This window comes from Mastacembelus armatus, chromosome 13 (assembly GCF_900324485.2).
Source record: "Mastacembelus armatus chromosome 13, fMasArm1.2, whole genome shotgun sequence".
NCBI lineage: Eukaryota > Metazoa > Chordata > Actinopteri > Synbranchiformes > Mastacembelidae > Mastacembelus > Mastacembelus armatus.
The window spans coordinates 5,571,716-5,597,776 of record NC_046645.1 but is presented as its reverse complement, the minus strand read 5'-3'; the positions used below and the strand labels follow the sequence as shown (position 1 = coordinate 5,597,776).

The 26,061-nt window shown below is 41.1% G+C and overlaps 2 protein-coding genes across 19 annotated transcripts in view; one reads left to right on the top strand and one right to left on the bottom strand.

Moving 5' to 3' along the window:
* The window catches only part of egfem1 (EGF-like and EMI domain containing 1), a 43,914-nt gene extending 25,668 nt beyond the window's left edge, over nucleotides 1–18,246 (top strand). For all 4 annotated transcript variants that reach the window (XM_026294791.1, XM_026294781.1, XM_026294771.1 and 1 more), the window contains 22 exons: nucleotides 47–181; nucleotides 462–596; nucleotides 1,563–1,688; nucleotides 2,367–2,498; nucleotides 2,698–2,826; nucleotides 2,970–3,101; nucleotides 3,389–3,517; nucleotides 7,703–7,831; nucleotides 8,559–8,687; nucleotides 9,038–9,166; nucleotides 9,303–9,431; nucleotides 9,816–9,944; nucleotides 10,046–10,174; nucleotides 12,034–12,165; nucleotides 12,527–12,655; nucleotides 12,895–13,023; nucleotides 14,144–14,272; nucleotides 14,355–14,483; nucleotides 14,688–14,816; nucleotides 15,867–15,995; nucleotides 16,476–16,604; nucleotides 16,992–18,246. In XM_026294791.1, coding sequence (XP_026150576.1) covers nucleotides 47–181; nucleotides 462–596; nucleotides 1,563–1,688; nucleotides 2,367–2,498; nucleotides 2,698–2,826; nucleotides 2,970–3,101; nucleotides 3,389–3,517; nucleotides 7,703–7,831; nucleotides 8,559–8,687; nucleotides 9,038–9,166; nucleotides 9,303–9,431; nucleotides 9,816–9,944; nucleotides 10,046–10,174; nucleotides 12,034–12,165; nucleotides 12,527–12,655; nucleotides 12,895–13,023; nucleotides 14,144–14,272; nucleotides 14,355–14,483; nucleotides 14,688–14,816; nucleotides 15,867–15,995; nucleotides 16,476–16,604; nucleotides 16,992–17,071 — 2,807 coding nt within the window. In that variant the 3' untranslated portion in view covers nucleotides 17,072–18,246. The remainder of the gene's footprint in view (nucleotides 1–46; nucleotides 182–461; nucleotides 597–1,562; nucleotides 1,689–2,366; nucleotides 2,499–2,697; nucleotides 2,827–2,969; nucleotides 3,102–3,388; nucleotides 3,518–7,702; nucleotides 7,832–8,558; nucleotides 8,688–9,037; nucleotides 9,167–9,302; nucleotides 9,432–9,815; nucleotides 9,945–10,045; nucleotides 10,175–12,033; nucleotides 12,166–12,526; nucleotides 12,656–12,894; nucleotides 13,024–14,143; nucleotides 14,273–14,354; nucleotides 14,484–14,687; nucleotides 14,817–15,866; nucleotides 15,996–16,475; nucleotides 16,605–16,991) is intronic.
* Nucleotides 18,247–24,068: 5,822 nt separating this feature from the next.
* mecom (MDS1 and EVI1 complex locus) overlaps nucleotides 24,069–26,061 on the bottom strand; it is a 127,175-nt gene continuing 125,182 nt past the window's right edge. For all 15 annotated transcript variants that reach the window (XM_026332508.1, XM_026332562.1, XM_026332516.1 and 12 more), the window contains one exon: nucleotides 24,069–25,980. In XM_026332508.1, coding sequence (XP_026188293.1) covers nucleotides 25,846–25,980 — 135 coding nt within the window. In that variant the 3' untranslated portion in view covers nucleotides 24,069–25,845. The remainder of the gene's footprint in view (nucleotides 25,981–26,061) is intronic.

Here is a 26,061-nt window from a genome sequence, read left to right as displayed (position 1 = left end):
ATGTCATGTTTTGTCTGTTCTTAAACTGATCTCATCCACTCCTCAGCCTGTCCCAGGTGGACGCATGGTGCGGGCTGCTCCAAGGAATGTGACTGTGTTCAAGAACATTCCACTGGCTGTGACCCCAGAACAGGGAGCTGTTTCTGTAAAGTTGCATACCAAGGCCCACGGTGTGAGAAAGGTATATGCACTTCACAGAACACCAATTCATTTATTCTGACTTGTTTTTAATTACCATTTTATCCATGCAGTTAACATGTTCAGGCCTCTTTCTCAGCTAGACTGTTGGTGGATACAGTACAATATGTCAGATCAATGAAACAGTGAGCACAGACTCAAGTCGATCAGTGGTTATGATTTCAGTAGCCTGCCTACTGCAGTTTTTCAAAATACTTCTGTTTGAGATTGTCCATCATATTAATCTTCGTTTGCTCTGTGTGTGTTTGTTTGCCCCAATGTAGAATGTGATCCTGACTTTTTCGGTGCAGGCTGTGAGCAGCAATGTGACTGTCCAGGTGGAGGGTCATGTGACTCCAGGACCGGAGAGTGCAGCCAGCGATGTCCTGCAGGCCTGCATGGAAATAAATGTCAGCAGGGTGAGACAAAAACCAACATTAACAAATTTTAATGGATTTTGTGCATCAAACTACAACATGTATAACTTACATGTATGAATATGAAATAGAGGTCAAGTACAGGTTAGGTGTTATTTTTGTTTTAGAGTTTTTTTTCAAACATTTAAAACACCAGTGATGTATGTTGTCCTCCGCAAAGCTCAACTCCATAGCACTCTCATGTGGTTATACAGTAGAGAGTCATTGTGTGTGTACATGACACGTGTTTATGCGTATGGTTACATGTTGCATAATCCATGGCTATGTGAATGTATTTCACAGTGACAACACATACTGTTTTTAATTGTTCCTGTCCACCTTCATCAGTCTTTTCAATTCTCACAGCACATATAAATATTTCTTTATTCTGTCTGCTTTCTGTTCGTTCTCTGCTACTTTTGAATGACTGAAGTAAAATAAATGAGTGACATAAATTTGTCCAGAACTCACCTGGTCAGCACTGATGTTCCTGTTATTACAAACTGTGCAACCACAACAATGAGTGTTCTCCACAGCAGGGTGTGCTCTGGCTGTTTATTCTTCTGCCTGGTGGAAAGTTCAGCCCTCAGTGTTGGGAACTAAAGTGATATTAAATGTTATTCAAGAGTCTGGTAAAAACAACTTTGTGTCTCTATGGAGTGAACTAACATAACAGTTACAGTAAGTCTGCACTAATGCATGGACCAGGCCTAGGCTTGTTGGGTTTGTCAAAATCAAACCGTAAAAAAAAAGTAATCCACATTTTCTGGATTGTACTTGGCTCAAGTTGGAGACCAGGTCATGACATGGGCGATTTACTTCAGTTACTGCTCTAGAGGGTATTGGCAGACTCTGAACAAATAAACAGAAAATGATTATTTCACATTTTTTCTTTTTCTTGAGTTACACTATAACCACTGGGTTGTATCTATGTCTGTTCTTCATGTTTTAATGTATTTCTGTTGCTAGTCTGCCAAGCTGGAAGCTATGGAGAAAACTGTCATCTGACCTGTGACTGTGGTGGAGCTCCCTGTGATCCCATAACTGGAGAGTGCATCTGTCCTACTGGGAAGACAGGACACTCTTGTCAAGAAGGTATTTTATTTTGTTACTATGCCCTTTAATATTAGTTTGAAAACCTTTTATTCTGATTATATTAGAAGTTATATTAGAAGAAGAAGAAGAAGAAGAGGAAGAAGAAGAAGTACCTTATTAAGCCCCAAGGGGAAATTAAATCCTTACAGCAGTTATTCTAATTTAAAGTCATTCAATTTAATATTATTTAAATTATATTAATTAATAGTAATTAATAAAGTAATAAAGTAATTAACTTGTATGGAGAAAAGTAATAAAGTCATTATTTATTTTTGGGGGTTTGTGCGTGTGTGTATTATTGTTTATATTGTGGAATTATAGAGTCTTATGGCTGTGGATACAAACGACTTCCTGAATCTCTGTCTTGGCTTCAGGAGATATATAGTAGAATGAATATGTGATGAGGAACAGTTTCAACTCATGACATTATGAGCTTAGTGGTAACTTTATTACAATTTATGATCAGTGTTTGTATTCTTTATGTCTCTCTGAACTAATTAGGAATGTGTCCTTTTCTTTGAAGCTTACTTGCTCATTGAGAAATGTTGCCACTTTTAGAGGTTCAGATTACTTTTCTTCTCTGATCACGTATAAGTGGATTTAAAGCTTTATAGAAAAATAAACCCACATAAATGGCTTACTGCTCGGTGAATCTGAAAGATACTTGATGCTCCCCAGACTGCCCTGATGGGTTCTGGGGTTTGAAGTGCCAGTCATTTTGCCCTAACTGTGAGAACAGAGGTTCCTGCAACAAGCAGACTGGACGCTGTGACTGCGCACCAGGCTTCACTGGAAACCTCTGCCAAAATGGTGAGTTTTAGTCATATTGAGGTTCAAGAAACAAAACCATTTTGAATGTGATTTTGTTGTCTTTTTTGGACTATTTTGGCCAATCTTTCACAATTATATGTCTCAAAAGATAGACATAAATTTAAAGATACTAGTCACACTAACCATGTGTCAGTTAAACAGTGTGGATGACAAACGCATGGATGTTTGCTGTTTATAGAGTGTCCCCCAGGCTACCATGGACCAGACTGTTTATTGCTCTGTTCATGCCATCCTGATGCCATTTGTGACCCACAGACTGGACGCTGTGTTTGCCCTCCTGGCAAAAGAGGCCATGACTGTATGACATGTAAGAACAATAATTATTCTTAATATAATACATTAATCTATATAATATAGTGCGTTTGTATGTTTCAAGAAATTATATCATTGCAAAAATAGTAAAAAAATCCTGTAAATAACTTTCACTGCAACATGTGCATATCTTCCTAGCATGTGAGTCTGGGTACTGGGGCCAAGGGTGCATCTCTAAATGCCAGTGCCAGGAAAGCTCTCTGGGCTGTGACCCAGTCACTGGTCAGTGTGTTTGCAATGCTGGCTTCAGTGGAGACCACTGTGAAAAGAGTAAGTCACTTAGTTATCAAAGTTTCAAAAGATGTATTCTAGTAAATGCTGCCACCATGAGGTGATTCTCATTTATAACATCTTAATTCGTTAACACTAAAAGCCATTTCCTTTATATTTATTGTTATGATAATATTAATGTTTGATCCTGGGACATTGTATGAAGCCTCTGAAATTTTGGGATGGAGAGCACCAAAAAGATTTTAAATAGCTACATTTTTGGATTCTGTATTGCTGGTAGTCTGCCTCATTTATATGTTCACTGTTTACACACTTTGTCCTCACAGTGTGTGTGATTGGCAGTTATGGACAGGGCTGTGTCCAGCAGTGTCAGTGTCAAAATGGAGCGCTCTGTGACCATGTGAGTGGAGCGTGCACATGTTCCCCTGGATATTCTGGTACTTTCTGTGAAAAAAGTAAGTTTTCTTTCATTTCTGATTAGTGACTATTATACTACTCGTGACTGTATCTTTGGTAAAGACACAAAGCTAATGTAACTTTACACCCCCTAATCAATCTTAACCATCTCTAAAAATGTTGAACTCTAAAGACACACTTTTTGCTGAACTACTACAAGAAATAAGGTTAATAGTAATGCACAGGAGAGTATAAGTCCTCCCTTTTTGAATAAAACGGTTCATTTTGGTTACCTTCCTCAAGCAATTTTGCTTTTTTTTCGTGAGATTAAGATCACAAGTAGGTAAAGATTATTTCCCACTAGTGCAGAGCCCTCTTTCCATCTCCCTTGCAGTCAACACAATGAAATCCTAAGTAGGGCCACGCAGAGTTTCTCAAAGGGAAAGGACTTTTATAAGGGGCATCTATCCGTATGGAACTATTTTCCAATATTCCAATTATTAATAACAAATAATATACCTATCATTATTTCCCTGAAAGGCACTGTAAAGGGACGGTTTTTCACAGTCACACTTGAATATGAGCTCTACCTGCATTTTGTTTCTATCGTCATAGATGCATGGAGCAACTTTACTGGAGAGATAAATCAAATAGTCTCCAAACATTATGAACTAAAAAATTACACAGAACTATTTTAGACCGCAGTTGTTTATTATTATCACCATTATTAGTATTGCTAATAGCAGTAGTTGGTATTTTCCTATTTTGTTATATGAGGCTGCAGAAATCTTATTAACAACAGGAATGTTATACAAATTTCCCATATTGATAATTAACAACATTAAAAGTAGGTCCAAACTTGATGAACTGGCCTTTTGGAACTGTATAGATTAGCTCACCTGTTTTCATCCAAGTCCACAGAAAAACATGGTCCTTTCTGTTCCTTTACCAAAACATCTGAGGCCTTCAGGGACCACAGCGAGTATAGGTTTTTTTTTAGCGTCACAGTCCAATACACAGTCACTTCATGATACCAGAGTTTATGTGTAACATATGTGTTACCAGAGCTTATTTGTTTGTTACAATACATATGATGATCTTGTTTAGCTTTGAGTAATTTTTAATTTCATCTTCACTAGAGCATCACTCTTTTCCATTAAGTAACATTTTTACTCTCTTAATACTGTAGAGGGCGCTGTAGGACCTGCTTCTGATTTTTTTCACCCTCTTTCAGTGAATCACCACACAGATTCATTGAATCACCAAATTGTCCATGTAATGTCATGAGCAAAACCATTTTAAAACCACATGACTCACCAGATTTGTGTTAGTTATCCTGGGATAGATGTATTTCATAGCCTACAGAGTCTCTTCAAACATACCGCCACAGAAAAACCCTTCATGTAAGTAATATTTATCTCATCATTATGATATTTGTCCTGAACTGTAAGCCATGCCAACATAATAGATTTGCTGTTGATTATAGTCTTTTGACTTAAAGTAGCCTCATGTTATTACAATGTGTAAGATTTACTGTAAGTGTACAACCAGGACCAGAAATTCATACCTCCACTGTAGTACGTGGGACATCGTGAATCATGGCCACGTCACACTAGAACAGAGCTTCACATCCCTAGTCATAACAGTCTAACAGCCTCAGGCATAGACATCACTCTGATTGGATGTTGCTGTGGAAATAGTGCTATCGGTCTGACCAGATTCTGTTTTTTGAAGGCCTTTTCCCCAAAAACATGGGTGTCCAGTTTCTCAGTCTTCTGCTGGGCCTCTTCCTTAAGAAGTCAGGAAGAGGGCTGTGCTGTGAGAAGGACCAGATCTCTGTATTCATCTGTTTTATAGAATCAAAATGGAAAGCAATGACTTTCCTTTTCAGTGGTTGATTCTGTGTGGGTGATTTTCATCCACACTCAGGCCAATGTCTTGTTATTTGTGGAAATAAGTGGTTCTACAAGACTAAGAAAGCTTGTTACTATGGCAAAAGCATTGTTTCATTGAGCATTCTTGTGGTGCTGAGGCTGATGCATTTCAGTCAAGTTTTCTGGAGGAAATGAGCCATTGAGCTCACATGGGTCTTGCAATAGACCACTTCTTGAATTAACATGGATTATGCTCCGTTTCTGGTTTGTAGCTTTGATGTCTGCCTCAGAATAGTTCATTTGGTTGCAGTAAAAAAGAACTATAACCCCAATGGCATTGAACAGCTGCATTATTGTCAAAGAAACAGGGTTGTTTTGTTGTTGTTGTGTTGACCCTTTTCAGTGTATAGACCCTGAATAGCACCAGGAAGTCCTATTCTATGTACTCTCTATCCGCTCTATTTCTGTGGTCTGTTCTAACCGGCTGTGTGGTCCCTGGACCTGCTTTATGGGCTGACAGCAGTGGCTCTTACACAAGCAGGGATCTGGAAATAATCCTCCTGTCTTAAAGAGCTCATTTAGCCTAGAAATGGAGTCATTCAGTGATGGCACAGTGTGTGTGTGTGGTGGTGGACTGAATCCTCTGTGCTTACCTCTAAACAAAGACTTAGAGCGAAGAGTCTACATGTACAAACACTTGCAGACATTGCTACTATCAGATGACAGATGGGCCTGTGGTTAATCTGAAAACCAGGTGCCCCCTACTGGCATACACAAATAATAAACTTTGCTATTCAAATGTATCGATATAGCCTATGAAGGGAATATGACTTTTCTGCGTGTGAAGAGAAAGGAAAGTGTTGATTGGCTTATGGTGCCTGGTATAAAGACCTCATTTAAAGGAGTATCACTCATCTGATAAATAAATTCATACATTCATACGAGAAAACATTCTTCAAACATTTTTTCACAGTATGGAAAGACCAACGTGTTGCCATGGTCAGCAACATATAATAAAGCAGTGATTTTGCTACAGTACTGCCATAGACATAATGTACTGCTGGGTTAAAATGACACCATCCTCAGTGGGATAGCTTTAATAACATTGCAGCCTTACCACTACAGAGACAGGCAAAGACGTCATGCTGTCAGCGTGGGAACATAGAGATGGCCATGCCAGAAACTGCTCAGCAGGAAACATGCATTTCCCAATTTGAGGCCTTGGGGCAAAAAACTTAGGAGTGGACATCATCAACTGCTGGAGCAGGAGAAGGAGGGTATGATGCAGAAACTACAGGGGAACACCCTGTATTGAGTAGTGTGGCATTTACAATACATAAAACCACTAAGTAACACATTTCTGTTGCACTTGCAATTTGTGGCTTCCTTTGGTAACATGGCCCGCTGCTTTCCTTATAGAAAGTAGTATATAAATGAAATGAAAAACTGCTGACTGCTGAGATAATTGGGACAGCTTTTACCCCAACCCTCACCAGGCTCAGCTTTTCTCACATATTACTGCAACCAAAAACACAAGAGGGTGAACAAAATGTCTGCAACAACTGTCAATCAGTCAGCATTCCTGTAAGTGCGTGACTTTTGTTTAGCAAAATGCAACTATTATACTGAGTTAGGCTGTGATCCCTACAGCAATAAATTGAGCAATCAAAAAATATGTTGTCAATAAACAGTCATTCTTTCCTGCTCTGGTGAAGTTCATGCATGCCGATAATATTTACATTGCTGTAGTGGAAAGGTTCATTCATCCTGCAGCCTGCAGGGAAGGTTATAGTGGACAGGAGGCACTGTGTTTACCAAACTTTCTGAGTGTCAATTGATTCTACACACACTTAAACACTCTCTCTGGCTCTCCTTGAGAATGGGAAACAGACTCGTACACTGACATCTTGTTGCATCAGCAGCAATGCTGTAAGTGTGTGTGCAAGTGCTAAGGGGGGCATAGTAACCTGGCTTTGTATTGCAGTGTATTGGTGTATTGGTGGGGCCTGTGGACTCAGCAGGTGCTCTAATTACTGCTTCTCTGTGCCCCCTCGAGCCCTTAAAGGGAACGGCCTCCGAGCCGCCGTCGACTTTGATGTGGCCCAGATACACCACACATGTGGGGCATGAGCTCACTTACCAAACGCAGACGCTCTGCAAATGAACAGCCACAGTGTGGTGCTGCAATCTGATATTGGTATTTTCAGTAGGCGGTAAGACAGAGAGGGAATGTATGAAGAGAAGAAGAGAACAAGCGATGGGGAAGGGAAGAGGGAGGACCAAATAAAAAAGTGGCATCTAAACCTTTTCCTCTCGTCTTTTGTGAAGCTGCCAGTTCTAACCAGTCGGATGTTTTATCTTGGCCCACAGTGTGCCCGGACGGCTTTTACGGTCTTGACTGTGGCCAGATGTGCGAGTGCAGGAATGGTGCCCGCTGCCACCACATCACAGGAGCCTGTCTGTGTGCCGCCGGCTGGGCAGGACCACACTGCATTCTGGGTAATGGAAGCCACATCATTAAAATGGGGTGTGAGGGAGGCCCTCACTGCAGCTCATCACGACATCCTCTCCTTAAACACAACTATGATGTGTTTGTGAACAATTATCTCTATAATGAGAGTTTTTAGGGATGCATAAGGGTGGAGAAAGGAGGGAAGACAGCAGTGCCCCCTGGCATACGCACTTTAATTTAGGTCTATTCTGGATAAATGCACCCACGTGTTTATAGCGATCAACATTAGGAAAGGGAGAACATAACTTGGAAGAGTCTTTTTAGTAGCTACCCAATCTCATGCTAAACTTTCTTCAAGATTTCATGCTGCTGTTTTAATGAATCCAGTGAAATGCCCACTGAAGTCCTTAGTCTGTTATTCTGAAGTCTTATTCAAGACTTTCCTCTTGCCACAGCCATTTTGTGGTTCTGACTACCAGAGCCAGAGTCAGCAGAAAGCCACTAGCATGACTTAATGATGCATCTCTGTCATTAGCGCATTTTCCTCTTTCTTAAGACTCCAAATGTCATCTTAGACTTTCATCATTCAGGAGAACATTAAATGTGTGTGCTAAAAACCCTAATGCTGTAAAACATCCTTAAGCCTTCTGGTCTTATAGTGGATGTATCTGTAGTGCATTTAAAGCTAAAAATGAATGTTTATTGGGTGTGTAATCGTGTATATTATGCTATAATGTTTGTGTTCCTGGTTGTGTGTGTGGTTTGTGTGGGCAGAATGCCCAGAGGGTCATTTTGGAGAGCAGTGCAATCAGACCTGTGAGTGTCACAACGGAGCCAGGTGTGACCACGTCACAGGGCGATGCAGCTGTGTGGCCGGATGGACTGGAGTCAGCTGCCAACTGGGTAAGTAGCTCATCACTCATTCCCATAGAATGACAATGAATAAAGATGGTAAAGGATTTGCTGATACCTCCTTAAAGGAACACACTTGCTGGACTGCATCTCTGATAACAACCACAGGGCCGCAGTAATGAGACTCCTGCTTGATAGTTCATGCTGTTTTAATTAGCAGACTTGGCCAATTGATACATGATAGTGAGTTGGATAGTATTGTATTCTCATAATCAGTACTTGTTAGGAATTAATGGAAGTTCTGTACCCATGACATGCAAAAATATCTTCATTGTTTTTTCATTTAAGATCTCATAGATTTCATTTAACTGTCTGCTATTTTTAAATATGTATGGGAATAGCCTGTCCTGCAGGACAATATGGGGAACACTGCTCTGGGCAATGTCTGTGTCAAAATGGAGGCTCCTGTGACCGTATGACTGGCCAGTGCTCGTGCCCACCTGGGTGGACTGGAGCAGCCTGTGAGTTAGGTAAGTCCTAACTCCTGTTTTCTTGGTGAAACTTTTTGTCCAACTGTCACCTAATGTCTTGTAAACCCCTTTTGCATTTCTGAGAAACAGAACTGTATGTAATTTCAATCTGAGGTTTCCATTCCATCTATCCTAGAGTGCGAGGAAGCACACTATGGAGAGAACTGCACCCAGACCTGCAGCTGTACATATGAAGGGAGATGTGACAGAGTAACAGGAAGATGTGTGTGTCAGCCTGGTTGGATAGGAGAGAACTGTCAGTCAGGTGACTTCCTGAGCTTCACATCAGCATATTCATTTTTATTTACGAAGTTTTGGTTTTTGATTGGCACACTACACACATTTTAAGGTTTTTCTCACCTGTCAGATTAAAAGATACAACATATGTAGCAGTGTCCCTGCCGAGGACTTTTAAAAAACAAGAAGTGCAGCCTTTCTCTCACCTTGGATCTCTGCTTCATTTGGTAACATTTCTGTAAAGTACTAACAAAGCAAACATGCTTTACTTTCTCCTGGAGTCATAAACCTTGCTGTGTCAATGCATTTTGTGCAATTAGCCTTGGGAAAATAAACATAAAAACTGAACATTTTAAAATGCTTTGCTCTCAGACTCTAATGTTTCATGAACGCTTGCTTGTTTTGTTTGAAGCCTGTTCTAAGGGATTCTTTGGAGAGGGCTGCGAGCAGAGGTGTGACTGTGTTCATAGTTCAGGTTGCCACCATGTGACAGGCCGCTGTGTGTGTGAGCCAGGCTGGAGAGGAGCCAGGTGTGACAAACGTAAGTGAGGAAATTGCAACTGAGAGAAACTGGCAACAGAGGTGCTTTGAACATGAGGATAAACTGACTGTATGTGCTTGCACTTGTATGTGGACTCTCAGCATGCCCAGCAGGGTCCTACGGTCCTTCCTGCGCCCAGCGGTGCCAGTGCCAGGCTGGGGTGTCCTGTCACCATGAGACGGGGAGTTGTGGGTGCCCAGCTGGACTCACAGGGCCTGGCTGTGAGACATGTAAGAATAACAGGAAAATATATCCTTGTAAAACAAACAAAAAAATCAAAATAAAAATATGAGGATTTTCATGTAAAAAAAAAAAAACACACACACACACACACACACACACACTTTTCAACACTTTTAAGTGGTATCCCACAAATGTCCTTTATGCAAAGCTGTTTTTAAAGCTTGTTGATAGAAACACTGTTTATGCACCACTCCCACCAGGATGGAAAGGCATCATGGGATTGATAGGATCACCAGGAATCCTTGTGTTACTGTTAATTACATTTTCTTTTTCACCAGTCCTCTTGGGAAAGATGATCATTTATTCCATGCCAGGAAATGCGTTCTACACCGGCACTGAAACCTCATTGTCACAGGACTTTATGCCAATTTTTCATTATTTAGACCAAGGCCTGTTGGACTTCATATGAGCAGCTTCACTACACAGCCACTTCACCACTTCTTCTACCCCTCACCACCTCAGCTCCCTTCCTCTCCTCACACACTCCCCAGACATCTGATAAATGTTACACACTGGTTGCCAAGTAAAACAGAAGGCATTGTTTTTGTCTCCTCGGCGGCGGATAAGGGCTTTTGGAAGGCAGACATGCATAATGACAGCGCCGTAATTGCCTCTTTAGTCTGGAGTCCTTTCTTATCTGTCCCCCACGCTGCCTGCTGCTGCCTGACTGAGTAGCTGAGTGCTGCAGTCTCACCCCAAAACATATTCGGTTCACAGATTCATCTTGTTTGCTATGACTGATTGTCTGTGGACTCCATTCATTATTGTGATGAGCGTATAAGCATGTATGCAAAGAGTGTGTGAAAGAATGTCCATCTGGGTTTGGGCACCAGGGAAAGTTGTTGAGAGTTTTGTTTTTGTTGCCAGTAAATACTGAATGTCCCATGTTCACAGGGTAACCTGAGAAAGGAAAGGGAAGTGCCATTTGTCTTTGTTCATATGTGCATGTTTAAGGCTCTAACTGCTGTCTTCATTTAACCAAAACTATGCATTGCTGTACAATGTAATGATTTAACATATGTGCTGCAGTTTCAGTTTTCAGCCTTCATTCATTTATTCATTCATTTATGGTGTAAAAACTATGTATATATTATCAAAAACAGACAGCTGTATTTTAAGAGCATTATGAATTTGTTCCTTTTCATTTTAATGTAACATCTATATCCAGATACTACACAGTGTCTATGGAAAAACCTGACAACTAACTAAACCCATAAATTAATATCTAATCAGAGCAACTATATTTACTGTAACATTCATTTCAGAAACATACTCAGCAGTTTTTTGCAATATTTTGTTACAAAAATGTACTACTTAATGTACTACTATTATCTCAGAAAAAAAAATCCTTAACATTACATTGTACATTAGTTACTTTAAAAAAAATGTATGTAGCTCAAATTACCTTTCTGACATTACTATAGATGTGAAAGAACTGTGAAAACAACTACGTAACTTAATAGATTGGCTAGAATAATAGACTAATATTTGAAAAGTTAACCACTTAAGTATTTGATGATGTAAACAACATCAACATTTTAATCACCATGAAGGGAAGATTTATTGCTTTTGTATTAAACCGCTTTAGTTTTACCCTAGTGTACCTAAAATACTTATTGTATTGTTGTATTGTATTGTATATGTATTATTTATTAATCAAAGCCACTCATTTTAATAGAAGTCATTTTTGACTCACTTATGGTGGAGTGAGGTGTCACTGACCTATCATCAAATTGTTAAAGAAAATTTCTCATGAATTATGCTCCCACCTTTAACTACATTTCAACAAATAGCCCAGGTGTTGTTGATCCGTGACATTCTTTTCTTATTTCTGGTTTCATCTCAGCCTGTCCTGCTGGCATGTTCGGGCAAAACTGCAGCCAACTGTGCCAGTGTTCAGGAGACCAAGAGCAGTGCCATCCTGTGACAGGAAAATGCAGCTGCTTACCTGGTTACTATGGACCTCGGTGTGAGCGGCGTAAGTGTACTCATGATTATGGATCAATATGCTTTTAGTTAAAGTGGAAGTTGGGTGGGAAATACTTGAAGTACAACAGAATCCCCCTGAAGTCAAAAGGTCATGTACTGTAATAGCTGTGATAAAAGTCAATCTGGACATTGTCACAGTTTTTTTCATCTGTCATTATGGGTGTGGGTTTAATGACTGTCAACAGTAAAACAGCATATAAGCAAGATTGTTCTGCTATCCTGTCAGCTTCACTCTGCAAGTACAATAACCTAAACCTAAAAACCTTGATCAAGTACTTAAACAACATAACAACAATGACCTCCCCTCCTCTTTTCGTCTTGTTCCTTCCTCTCACTGTTGTTACCTCCAGGATGTCGCGCGGGGACATTTGGGCCGCATTGTAAGTTCAGATGCAGCTGCATCAATGGTGGCCGCTGTGACTCCAGGACTGGGGCCTGTCACTGTCCTCCTGGCTTCATTGGAGCTGACTGCAGCTCAAGTAAGTTAAGAAACTTAGCACCTGTTTGAACTCCACTAAGAAAAAGATATGTCTTCCTGCACTCCCTTTATTAGTTCGTTAGTTAGTGTTAGTGCTAGTTTTAGTGTTTTAGGGACGTTGGTCAATTCAGCCTACAAATTGTATTGGAAAGTTTCAATGGGCCATGACCAAGGGAACCCACAAAGCCTATGACAGTAGGATATTTGTCTTCATATCTTTTTGATTTTTTTGTCCTTCAGGGTGTCTGAGTGGGTACTATGGGAAGGACTGTGCTAAGCTGTGCTCCTGTGGGGAAGGAGGGCTGTGCCACCCAGTGACGGGGACATGTATGTGTGCCCCTGGTAGAACAGGAGAGTCCTGCCATCAAGGTACTGTAACTTTACAGAGCTATGGCACACCAGTCCATAGTGTTTATAATATCACATAACAATTTCAAAGTTTACCTGAACTGTTACCATGAATGTTATCAAGCTATGATCACTAGTAAACACAGGGATTAGCAAATAAACGTTAAAGAGTTGGGAAATAAAAAGGCTACAGCATAAATACAATTTATCTGCATTATGTCTGCCATCCAATCATCTGAATGAATCCTGACATTTAAAAAACTTTTTTAAGTCAAGAATTTACCATTTACCATTTGCTTAATCATAAGAGGCAACTCATTGTTTAACTTTTAGTAAAACCGTATCACAGATATCAAACATGGTTTATATTTAGCCTTGTATCCTTTACCATTCTCTTGAGTATACAAAGAGTCACCACTGAGCCTGACATGCATCAGTGGGAACCACTGGCCCTAATGAGTTCAGAAATAGGAGCCCAAACTGTAAAGTGAGAAACAACCACTAAAATGAGAGTGTATTTTCAACATTTCTCACTGTATATTTAAGTAACAAATTCTCCATTTCCTCAGTGTGAGGCCTCTGATGATTACAGGGCTGTTTTCCCGGGAAAGAGAGACAGAGTTGGGTTTTCTTAATCGCTCCCTTTATCAGCAATTCAGCAGGATTGTAAGTGGGGCTTTCCAGTGCTGTATACGCTAAATGTTCTCTTCTTTAGCCTAACGCATGCACTTGGACATACCACCTCTTATGTTCCTCTTGTTGAATGTTTACAGAAACCTATAAGTAGCTCGTTCTCTGTGTTCCGTGTCGCTGAATTTGGCAAGGAAGCAAATAAATAAACAGGGAAATCAAAGACAGCTTGCTTATTGTGCTCCCAATCTAAATTACCCAAAGAAGCATGATTATTCTTTTATATCAGTGCCAAATTAGACTACTTTGCCATCCTTTTAATGAGCTGTTGCTTAAATAAACATGAATGTGGATCGTGTAATCTCGTATATATGTATGTGTGTGTGTGAATGAGACAGCTAGACAGGGCACACACTACACTGTGCTATCTGTGTGTTACACAGATTGCTGAGTAGAGCTGAAGGCCTTGTATTTCTTGTCTCGATTTGATGTTTTCTCAATGTTTCTTCAGCATGTCCTAGGGGCCGCTACGGCCTGCAGTGCAGAAATACATGCAGCTGTCAAGATGGAGGTCTGTGTGACCCTCTAGATGGATCTTGTAAGTGTGGTCTGGGCTGGACTGGACCTCACTGTGACACAGGTACAACTGAGTATGAATAATTGAATATGACTAACATGTTAGCTGAAAATTTGCAATCCAGTTCATATGAGTGTGTATGTAGCATGTCCACAGGGAAAATATGGGCCGGACTGTGCAGAAGACTGTCCATGCCACAACAACGGGACCTGTGATCGTTTCACTGGCACCTGCAACTGTACTGCAGGATACTATGGACACTCCTGTCAACACAGTATGCAAACATTACTTATTATAAGAAAAGGAATTTGGTGGTAAACTGTAAGTGGTCTAACTGAAATAGATGTGCTTTTTCCTTTAGTGTAATAGATGATAGGTGACTTGAATGAACCTTGGCACAACATAAGAACATGACCACTTTTAATCGTACCCTGAGAGAAGCAACCTTAACCTGAACCTGTTTTGTGTGTTTCTTCAGAGTGCCCCTCTGGATTCTTTGGTGTGAACTGTGCCCATACCTGTAACTGTAAGGTGGGTCAGACATGTGACCATGTGACAGGTCAATGTGTGTGTCCACCAGGCTACTATGGGGTACAGTGTCAAGGACGTGAGTATATATATGACTGATGTCTAAAGATGAATTATCAACTAAAATCTGTTAAACTACATGTTAACATTTTCTTAACTTACAGTTCAGCAGCACCGTGAAGACAGAAACACTGTCTAGGTCACAGTCACAAGCTTATGCTCATTAAATGCAGCCACCTGGATGTACAGCTGTAACTGCTACATGACCAGATATTACATGAATGCATAGGGGGTTTCCCCCAATATTCTCAGTGTGTTCTGGCAGGCACACAGACAGGCTAGTAAGTAGGTAAGCAGGCAGGCTGGTTATGTGATGAGAGACAGGTGTTCCCCAACAGCTTAATGCGTTCCTGTTCCATCCCTGTGCCCTCCTGCCTGCTCACGAGGCTCTCAGCTGCAGTTTGAGTGCCTAAATGGCCACTTCAGTCCCAGCAGGAGATATGACTGAGCAATGCAAAGCCGCTGTAAGGCGGCCATGGGCTCCAGAGACAGAGACAGACCTGGCTCTTTCAGTTTTGTGTGTTGTGTCTGTCAGCATGAGAAAATGTTCTTATCTGTCAATGCACTTATAAAAGTGAGTGAATATTTTTCTTAACTATATGCACTTGTGGGTGAGTTTGTGCCTTAAATATGTGATGGTGGACAGTCACTTGTGTGTGGTTTTGCATTTTAACATGTAGAATATAAAAGTGCATTTTCATTATCACATTTTGAAAGTTTAAACTTATCTTGTCTTGCATTTGACTAGATAAATAGATAAATAGAAAAAAAATGAAAGCACTCTGGATTAATAAAAGTTCTTGTCCTGTTACCTGGTGTAGATAATGCTATTGCCAATGTGCACTTAACATAGTAAATGTTTCTATTTCTACTGTACCATTTCCCATTTAAAGCCAAGGTTCACCCATAGTCCATCCTTCAGGGAATATATATGGAAGAGGGTTATGTATAGTAATGCATAAAGATAATGATAGTTAATGATAATGATAATGATAATGATATGATGACCCATATCATAACTATAGTAATACAACTGAATATATCTGTGCCTGTGTTTTGTTGTTGTCAGGGTGTGAAGCTGGCAGCTTTGGATCGAACTGTCAACAATCATGTGACTGTTTTGGTGAGGCCTTGTGTGACCCATCAACCGGACAGTGCCTCTGCCCCCCAGGAAGGACAGGACAGAAATGTGAAAACGGTAGATATCATCTCAAGGGAACCTGTCTATCCATCCATTAACTCTCTATTCACTTATCCTGCAAAGGGTCATGGATGAAGGTGCTGGAGCCAGTCTGAGCTGACACTGGACAGACTGCCAGTCCAACACAGGGCTGACACAAAGACAGCCAAACATTCAAATTCACATGCACCTATGGGCAAGTTAGAGTCACCAATTATTCTAACCTGAATGTCTTTGGTTTGTGGGAAGAACACATGGAAAGTCCACACAGAAAGGCCTTGGTTGGCCACATGCTTAAACCCAGAACCACCTTGGTATGAGGCGACAGTGCTAACCACTGCACCATCATGATGCCTTGAGGGAAACTATGACCAACATAAATCCAAAATAGATGTTACCATTTAGTTAGCAGGAAATCAGATGTGCCTATCATGCAGAATGTTTTTTTTCTTTTTTTAAAATATGTCCCTTCCATCCACTCTGTCTTTCCTCATTCAGACTGTGGTGGAGAGCGATTTGGCCCTGACTGCTCCCTGCCATGCAAGTGTTCCCAGAGGGCCCGCTGTGATGGGCTGACTGGGCGATGTCTGTGCCCAATCACCTGGCTGGGTCCCACCTGTAGTGAAGGTAAACCTAAGCTGTTGTTACCCCCCACCACCCTAACCACAAACACACACACACAGGACTAGGAGTGTCAAGCTAAAACAAAACGGACACACACACTCAGGGTCATGGGCTGTAAAGTTGAACCAGCTTTAGTGAAATACTGTGTCATGAAGTGTGAGAGGCTGAGCCCCATCACTCTATGTGTCACCCTGTCTTCCCCAATAGCTGCTCCTGTCTCCTGACAGTTATTTTAATCTGCACCCAGCATGGAGCCGGGCTTGAAGCTGTCTTCATTTTACCTCCTCAAAGCAAAGCACACGGGAGTTACTTTACTTCCAAAAACGCCAGAACATTTGCTTTTGATTTTCAAATTGTGTGGATGTCTTCTTGTTTTTTTTTCCTTTTCAGCACTGCTACACCAAACACCAGGACTGCTGAACTTCTCTGTGTCCCAAAGAAAGAGAAGAGCAGGCAGCAGAACCACATAACCCAAGCAGAGGTGCACACTCCTAACTGGGTGTTCAAACACAGGGCTTGGCTCAGTGAACTAAGACCATCTAGGTTAAGGTGATATTAGTATTAAAAATGTTTTTGTGAAACTAGTACTCTGTACACTGTCAGAAACTGACACTCCATCACTGAGCCTGTAGAGATTCAACCAGTGGAGCTGCATCTGAAGAGTCTGTCTAAGATCTGAAGTCCAGACATATACAAATTTCATACCAACACATAAATTACCTGCATCACATTTGTGATTGGAGGTGGTTCATTTGCTTTCCAGTCTGACATTGACACAGATTGTTACAAACACATTTTGAAATATATGGGTGACTTATATACATACTCTAAAAAAAAGTAAAACTCCACTATCCACATATACAAGAAATGCAGGCATGTGACCTACAAACATGTGGTCCAGCAGAAAGGCCAGAAATGTTGAAAAGGAATGTTTCATGAAAATCTCTGATGAACATATTTTAAAATATATGTACTCAGCTTTGAATAATAATTTATGTCTGATATGTCTTTGTCAGAGTGAAGTTCAATTACCTCTGTAAATAATAAAAACTAAATTACCAACCCTCTACTAACAACATGCAAAGCAGCTCAGACCACTGGTTTCTTGGTTTACAGATTATTCATCAAACAGATTTGTTTGGAATTTATAGGATCACTATTCAATAACTTATTTTACTGTCCATACACCTGCCTTTTACAAATGTCTGTGAGGTTATTGTCAGAAGTTATATCAGTATGACTGTATGGAATGTGATGGTCCAGTGATCATGGGTTTTCTTATTGCATTGCTGTGTGCTGGTCACAAAATGCTGCAGGCAAAACCTGCATGCATAGCACTTCTTTCAGATCTGTGTTTATTCAATCAGCAGCTGATACAAAGTTTGGGAGTCAATGATAAAATTGATGGTAGTACTTTTTCTTCACTACCTGCACAAATGTCTATAGTTGTACAGTATCAGAAGCATTTTGTACCACAAGATAAGTCCTGTATCACTACACATTGCATGGCCTGCCAGTGGTGCTATATTGTTATGTTTGTTTGTATAGATTTGATAGATCCAGTTTTTACTGTATCAGCCCATCTTTTTTCCTCCATGACGTGTTTATTTTCTGTGGTTGTGTTTTAACTAAAACAAAGCCAAAAAGAGCCATGAATCAAATAAATAACAAAAACAATTGTGGGCATTTTGTTTGACTGCAGCATTGCATGGTAATGATTGCTGTGATCACTGAATGGTGCAGTGTGGTATAGAGGTAGAAGAGCAGGGAGAGAGGAGAGTTTCCAGCTGTCATAGGGACCTGTGGGATCCTGGGTGTACAGCTCAGTGTGTGTTTTTGTCCTGGGCTACTACCAGACTTCTCCCAGGGAAGTGTGGACTGTTAAAGTCAGTGTAGGAAGTGAGGGGATGTGGGAGGGTCCTGACCAATGTACACTATAGTTTTAAGTGTGTGTATGGGCCTGTGCCTCTGCAGGTGGGGATACATCCCCTAGACATTTTTCAAGTGTACTGGAGCATTTTCTCTTCTTTCGGCCAAAGGCAAATGTGGCCCAGCAGAGGCAGGCAGGTGCCTGGACCAAACATGCTCTCCCCCACCCCCCACCAATTCCAGCATCCTGGGGGTGAGTGATGGGTGAATGGGTCCAGCAGCTGAGGACGGAGTCCTCCCCCAACACCCACTCTCCGGTGTGGCTGATAGATAGGGGCGGGGGGGCTCAAGCTCGACCTATGTTGTGACAAGCAGCAGATGTTCTCCAATAATGTTTATCGGCTGGGCCTTCATCTTCAGATGACACACACCTGTTTCCAGTCAAACAGGCCCACAGAGGCCATCCATCCACTGAGCTCTGGGTGGCCACTGCACTGGATTGTCCCTCCAAATGTGACTTAGAATGGAGCAATTTTCTTTTTTGATTTAAAATGCTCATGTAGCAGGAGGTGATTCAGACATTATTTTGGTTTATTTGAATTGACCTGTGCACCTCAAAAGCCACTTTTGTTTTATTACAAGTACATGAACAAAAATGCTCTTTGTGCTAAAACGCTTTCAGAAAAATAATGTCCAGTGTTGTGGACTTGCTGGCTTATCAGGAGTAAGGGAGAGAGAAAAGGGTGTACAAAACTGGCGATGAAATAGTCCGTAACAGGTAAGATCACATCTTGGGTACTTTTTCACTGTAATTAAGCATGCGGCACTCTTTGCAAGAGATTCTATCACTTTACTGCACTAGCTTGAAATCCCAGAGATAATTTCTGCCCCTCTGCGTTGAACCAGAGCTCCCAGAGGGCCACAGTGTTTTGAACTCCAGCTGACAAAGCTGTCGACTCAGATAAAAGAATGAAGGGGAAATCATTTCAACACGTCCTGCACCATTTGTTCGGTTGTTGCCTGGAAAAATAAATGTTAAATGTTGAGGCTGTAAAAAGATGTTTATCAAGGAACTCTCCCACACTCTGGAAGGCACACTCTGTGTGGTGTAAAGAGGGTATCTTTGGTTTAGTTGCTTGGCTGACTGGTAAGCCTGAACTAAAATTGGATGTGTGAGATTTAGCAGAAATGATCTTACTATTACTTCTTATGAGAAACAATAGAAGAATATTTTGTTTTTCTGTTGTTGGTGAAATGTTTTAACCTTAATGGAGCTGCAGGCAGGTGTAGATAGATATTTCTACCACTGGATGGCGCTCAATACAGAAAAGAGCATGGAACATCTGAACCCATGTCTCTAGGTCTAGTGGGATAATTACACATGAATGAGGGGCTTATGGTGTAATGTAATTAACATAATAAAGTGATACTGAGGAGTATTTATAGATTACTCCAACACTGCCAAAGCCCTAAACTGATATACCCACTCCATCCAACATGGAGCTGATGACCTGATGAGCTACCTTTTAATCTACACATGAGAAAAGAAAGGGATGATTTCATTACCAGACTGTAAGCCGTTCTGCCACCATGCCTGTTCTGATTAGACTCGTCATATTAAAACCATGTGCACAACTGCTCAGCTCTGTCCTAGTCTGTTCTCTGGGACTGTGCTGAGTGTCCATCAATAACACTAATGACCCATAGCCTCCAGGGAGAAAAACAAACAGTATAATGAAACCACAACCTTAAGCTCTGCTGGTTTCTAAGAGGGAGAGGGCAGGGGTGATGAAAAGACAAGAAGAAAATAGCAGAGAAGAAGAAAAAGGGTGAGGAAAGAGGAGAGTCTGACTGGCCTGCAATCATTTGCCCTGTGTGCGCGCACACACACACACACACACACACACACACACACACACACATATATATATATATATATATACATATATAAATAAGAGGACACCAACAGATGAGGTGCTCCCCTTATTGTCAACACAACAAACAACTGCTAACAAGTACCACTCCATAACAACCCCCTCAGCCCCCATTACTCCTTAAAGGCTACACTCCAACGCCCATCCACAACTCCCTCTCCGAAAATGCTTCCCCTGGCGTCTGAGTCAGCTCGGGTGCCAAGTCAATCAGCGTGAGAGCTGCCAGCTGTGATGGCCTCTCTCTGGGGGTGTGATGTATGTTACAGTGAGGAGAGCAGGGCAGGTACATGCCACACAGGGTGTGTCAGATGAAAGGAAGGCAGGCTTGGAGCGAGGAGAGAATAAAAGAGGGGAAGAAAGAAAAAGAGAACTGGATGAACAGGAGCTGTAATGAGACCTGATGGATTCTGAGGCTGTGCCAGCTGCCCCATTAGTTGAGTGGCTCCAAGTGCTGCCCACAGTGCCCACCCGACCACATACACACACTTCAGGGAAACAGCAGCTTGGGGATCCAACCCCTTTGACACACACACACACACTCATCCCAGGCTCTGGCAGCCACATTTCAATACACACTCAGCCTTTTATGAGAAGCTGTGGGTTAATGATAGCAATAACTCATCCCAACGTGTTGATTAAGTACAGCGATACATGGGTGACATTGGCATGTGCTAATCAATGCTGATCAAATCAAGCCATCCCACTGCCACACACAATGACATGATACACACTGCTGTGTATTCAGAATATTTTGCTGTTTCTTCAAAAGACGTGCTTTTAGACTTTTGCCTGGGGGAAGATCTTTGCGTAGGTGATGCAATTACATGGGCAATTTGAACTGCAATGGGGGCGTGGTCACTGAAGGTGGTTTCAAAGTTAGTTCCTAAAGTCATGGTATAATTTATGTTTAACAGCTTGTTGAACCATTGCTCCTAGATATTATTGCCCCTACAGAATCTGTATGTGCCAATAGAGAATAAATCTATATTTTTCACTGTATTTAATCACAGATATATCATGAAATACCTTCATTCTCAAGTTAGGCCCAGGGGCAGCTGTGTTTTTACGACACTTGTAGCAACACATACTATATATCCACAGAACCAGCACAAAGTCCGCTAAAAGCTACAAACCAATTGTAGGAAAACAAAACACAATTCAAACAACAAGCAGTGAAATAAAGGTACAAGACCTAAAATATGATCCCAAATTAAATCATTACATCCTGTAAAACACATGCTAATGCGACATGCACCGTTTGAAGCTAACACTCAGCAGATTCTTATCTACCACTAAAACTCACTGACAGGCCAAGGAACTGCAGAGGTAAGTGTCATATTATGAAGCGATGATTATGAATTTTTTTTTACCTTTGCTGTTTTCTGTTGTTGTTTTTATATAAACAAAGCTTCTGCTATTGAGTACGCCATTGTTTGTGTTACACTGAAATAATTCCGACGAGAATCCATGGACATTTCCGCTTTGGATAGCGCTCTAAGTGGGGGGTTGGCTTGTGCGTCATTTCGTTTGTCGACGTCATTTGCCTCCTGTGATCGTTGAGGTTTACTGCCTATTTGAAATTAGAGGCTATTCTTCGTTTCTATAGGCTGCAAGCTTTCAAAAGAGGTGTCAATCATGCAAATCGGCCAATGGGCTCTGGAGCTGTCCTTCTGCGCAATGCCCAGCGAGTGGCGCGTAACAGGAAGCAATACTGCGACCTCTCAGAGCGCACAGTAGAACTACAGGGGCTGTTCTGTATGTCTGCAATTCTTTGAACTATTTTTATTTTGCACATCAAAATCAGGTGTGGCTAGCAAGAAAATGAATAGAAATGAATGAAAAAGAAAGACAATTTGGCCCAATTGGATTGTGCCTAGACATTTCTCAACTAAAAGCTTTATGACTTTTCTCTGGTTTTATTTATTAGCATCACTCTTGGCACAGATGTCAGTCAGATGTTGTTTTTATGCTTGTTTTTTTTAGGCTGCAAGAGCATAATTACAGAGGGCATATTCAAAATTAATTCATATCTGATTTAGACTCAAATGAAATCCACAACTTTTGTTCCATATTTATTTGCTCTTACCCAGTGGAATATATATTTAAATGTGCAATAAACACCAAAGTCTCACTTTTACTACGATACCAATATTATCCATGTAAACCTTGTAGATGCAGAGAAAAACTATTTACTTTGGTTGTCATTTTCGAGCAGTAGTCTTAAAGGCTATAACAGATTAATAACATGATACATTATACCAACTGTAGCTAAAGCCACTATAATGGATGTTTTCTCAATAACGATGGATCAGAAAACTATATTCAATTTGAAAGGGGGTGCAATTTACATCTGAATCTGCATTTCCTATCAGCTATATTAGAGTCTGCAGAGCAGTTTGATGCAGCAGGCCAAAGTTTTCAGTAAGAAATCTAACAGCTCAGACACAGTGACTAACTGGTGAACTTAGTGGAACATTAAGCAGCTAAAGAGACAGATCTTTGCTTTATGAGTTAGTGTAGAGCCAAAACAAAGCAATTAAGATGAATGCCAAATGTTAAGAAGAAGCAAGACTCCAAATAAATGCTATTAATAAATTAAGGCTAATGTTGTATCTGTTGAACTTGTGCATAGGAAACTGTGCTAAAAAAGGCCACCATATCATTAGGCCACTATATCATTAACTTAAAAAGTGATGATATGTCAGATTTCACAGCTTCACTGTTTATTTTCAGTGGACAAAAAAAGACTTGCTGTACATACTAATTTTTGAAATCCTACAAAAATTGATTCTGTTGCATGACTACTGACAATGTCTCATAACATAGAGGCTCAGATTAGTGCACAACAGTATATGTGGCAAAACACAGGCCCATTATCACTGCCACTCCATTATGGCCCTGGCCTGCACTACCATCACTACCATCATTGCAGCTGACCTCATCAAAGCTGGACGACCCATTCTGACCTCATCAACACTGCACGACCCCCTGTGACCTCATCAAAGCTGGACACCCCATGGTGCCCTGAGGGGTGACAACAGGCCCTAAGAAAACACCCCATCCATTAGGGTGCCAAGAGCACTGTAAATGTGGAGTGTCAGCGCCAGCCATCTTCACTGTCATGCCCAATTCTGCAACCCCCCACCCTAGCTACTAGCTGGACAATGGAGCTGCTGAACCTCCAACCCTCCCAGCCACAATGTCCGCCCACGTCGGCTGGCAGCAGTGACAGAGGGGGGTGCCGGATGGGGAGGCCTGTAGCAGGATGGGACTCTTATTGAGCGTTTGAGCGATGAGCCAGGTCATCACGTCTACCCACCTCATCCATCATGCCCAACAAACAGACACAAATAAAGAGGACACATTCCTGCCTCCGCTCCCACTACCACATTCAAGCTCTCTTCAGCCTTTTCTCTTGTGAGCCAAAGCCTGGAGAAAAAAGAGGAACAGAGTTCAGGCTCTCCCTCACGCTTGGAGGCCATGGGAGCGCCAGAAGAAACTGCCAGGTGGTTTTCTGACTCATGTCTCTTAGTATAAATCTCTGTTTGGGCCAACGTGATGGGCAGGCAGAAGGATTATATAGAGTGGGGAGGTGTGAGAGAGATGGAGGATCAAGGGTGCGTAAAATGTTTAAGAAAAAGAAAGAAATGGAGACATGTCAAACCACATTGGAGTCCTTTATTTCTTAGTTGTTCTTCCCACAGTATTGAATTGAAATGCATAACAGTTACATTGTAAAAAGCATTAAAACAAAGTACCTCAACTTGCTGATTACTTTTTAAAGTTGATTATAAACAAAACAACAACAAAAACAAACAAAAAAAATCAGGTCCCTCAAAACGGGAGAATAAATGAAAGTAATCTGTTATTTATCATAAGTTTGGCACAAGGGATTAACATGAACTGAACGTCACACAAGCTTGCAGACAACCGTAGAAAATGTCAGATACAGATCTTACCAGACCAATCATGCGTTTATGAAGAAATTATACCTGGCTTTTTTATTATTCATTCTTTATAACATTTTTAATTTTTTACAATTGAATCATTAAATTGTCATAGAAAAAAAACCTAAGTAATATCTATTCATCAACCGGTTTCATTAGAAGAATAAGGAGTGAATTGTATGTTTAATACTATCCGGCACTCAAATGTAATCTACAAACCCCATTGAACTCTGGGATAGGCCCAGTGAGGAATCTCCCCATCACCTGGGCTAAGAGCAGTGCTATTCAGTAAACAAACTACAGTTTGCCAAGAAATAAATACAATTCTCAACATACAACAGCAAATAACACCAACAACACCAACAAAAAATGAAAACAAAATCATGATTGTCTAAAAATGAAAGACACACGAGCATGGAGTAGCTAACGACTAGCAATCAGGCTATTTAGTGGTATTGTTGGCTGACTAGGAAGGATTCAAGGGTTTTGAAAAAGACATATGCCCTTTACAGAACAACAATTAACTTTAGCACTGTCTACTTTTCTCAGTAAAAAAAAGTGTTTTCTTCTCTTCCACTAAAAAGACAATCTATTAATAACCTTTCACAGATAGCGCAGGCGGGCGGAATGGAGTGCAGTGGAGAACGGTTGTGTACAGTGCTGTGATTGTGCAGACACACGCAACTATCAAAATGCAGATGGGAAACTGGCCTGATTTCAGTCTGACTTACTTTTTTTTTTTTTTATTTGTTCTTCAGTGACTTCGGTGATGTTACAGTGCTGCTAGCACTGTCCTTACATGGAGCGGTTTTCATTTGATCTGAGGTTGCTCACTCCACCCTTCATTTTTAACATCAAGTACATGTATTTATGAAAAACACCTGTGGATCTCTGGGAGGTTAAAGGAAATTCTTGTAATGGATTTTAAAGATACTTTTTGTCTGATGAGAGGGGTTTTTATGCTTTATGCACAGTGAAGCATACTAATTTGAAACTGGCTGTCTTAGACATACAACCAAACTCTGCCTCTCAGTGTAAAATGTTCTTCCTGCTTTGTACGTGCTGGGCAATAAATGCAGTCTAGCTATCATACTTCAGCACATCCATCTTCCTTGTCCACCAGCTGCCTTTGCTGTGCAAAACATAGAAATTCAGCAGAATAAATACAGCTATTATTACTTTAGAATTATTATTTTCACCACATCCTGGTTGGTGTTATTGTAAGAAATCAATTTTAAGGTCTCAGAAGGACATTTTGCTCTTTATCTGTTGGAGGTTTTCTTGGGCTGGGACTTGGGTGGGCACTGTATTGACAGTAACCTTGCTTGGTGTGTAAGGCGCTGCACTCAGCAGTCAGATGGGCCATGGTTCTGCTCAGCAGTCACTCTGTGGATGATGAGGGGCCCTGCAGATAGCCCATGTAATGGGCTCCCAGTGCCATAGGTCAGGGTTGGGGATTGAGAGGTGAATGGGAAAACACAAAAGGGGGTGTCATCATACGTGGCTGAGGGACTGGATTGCGCTGGATTCAGCAGCAGCCCGTGCCAGACTGTGCCACATGGTGGCTGGGGTGTGAGTAGCTGGGTGGAGAGAGTCCTTTTCAGCCAGAGACAGCATCATGGCATATGCCTGTGGGAAGAAGCGATAAATGGTCCGTGTTAAAATATAGGTAAACAGACACGCGCTTATGGGCTGTCAAATTAAGTCAGG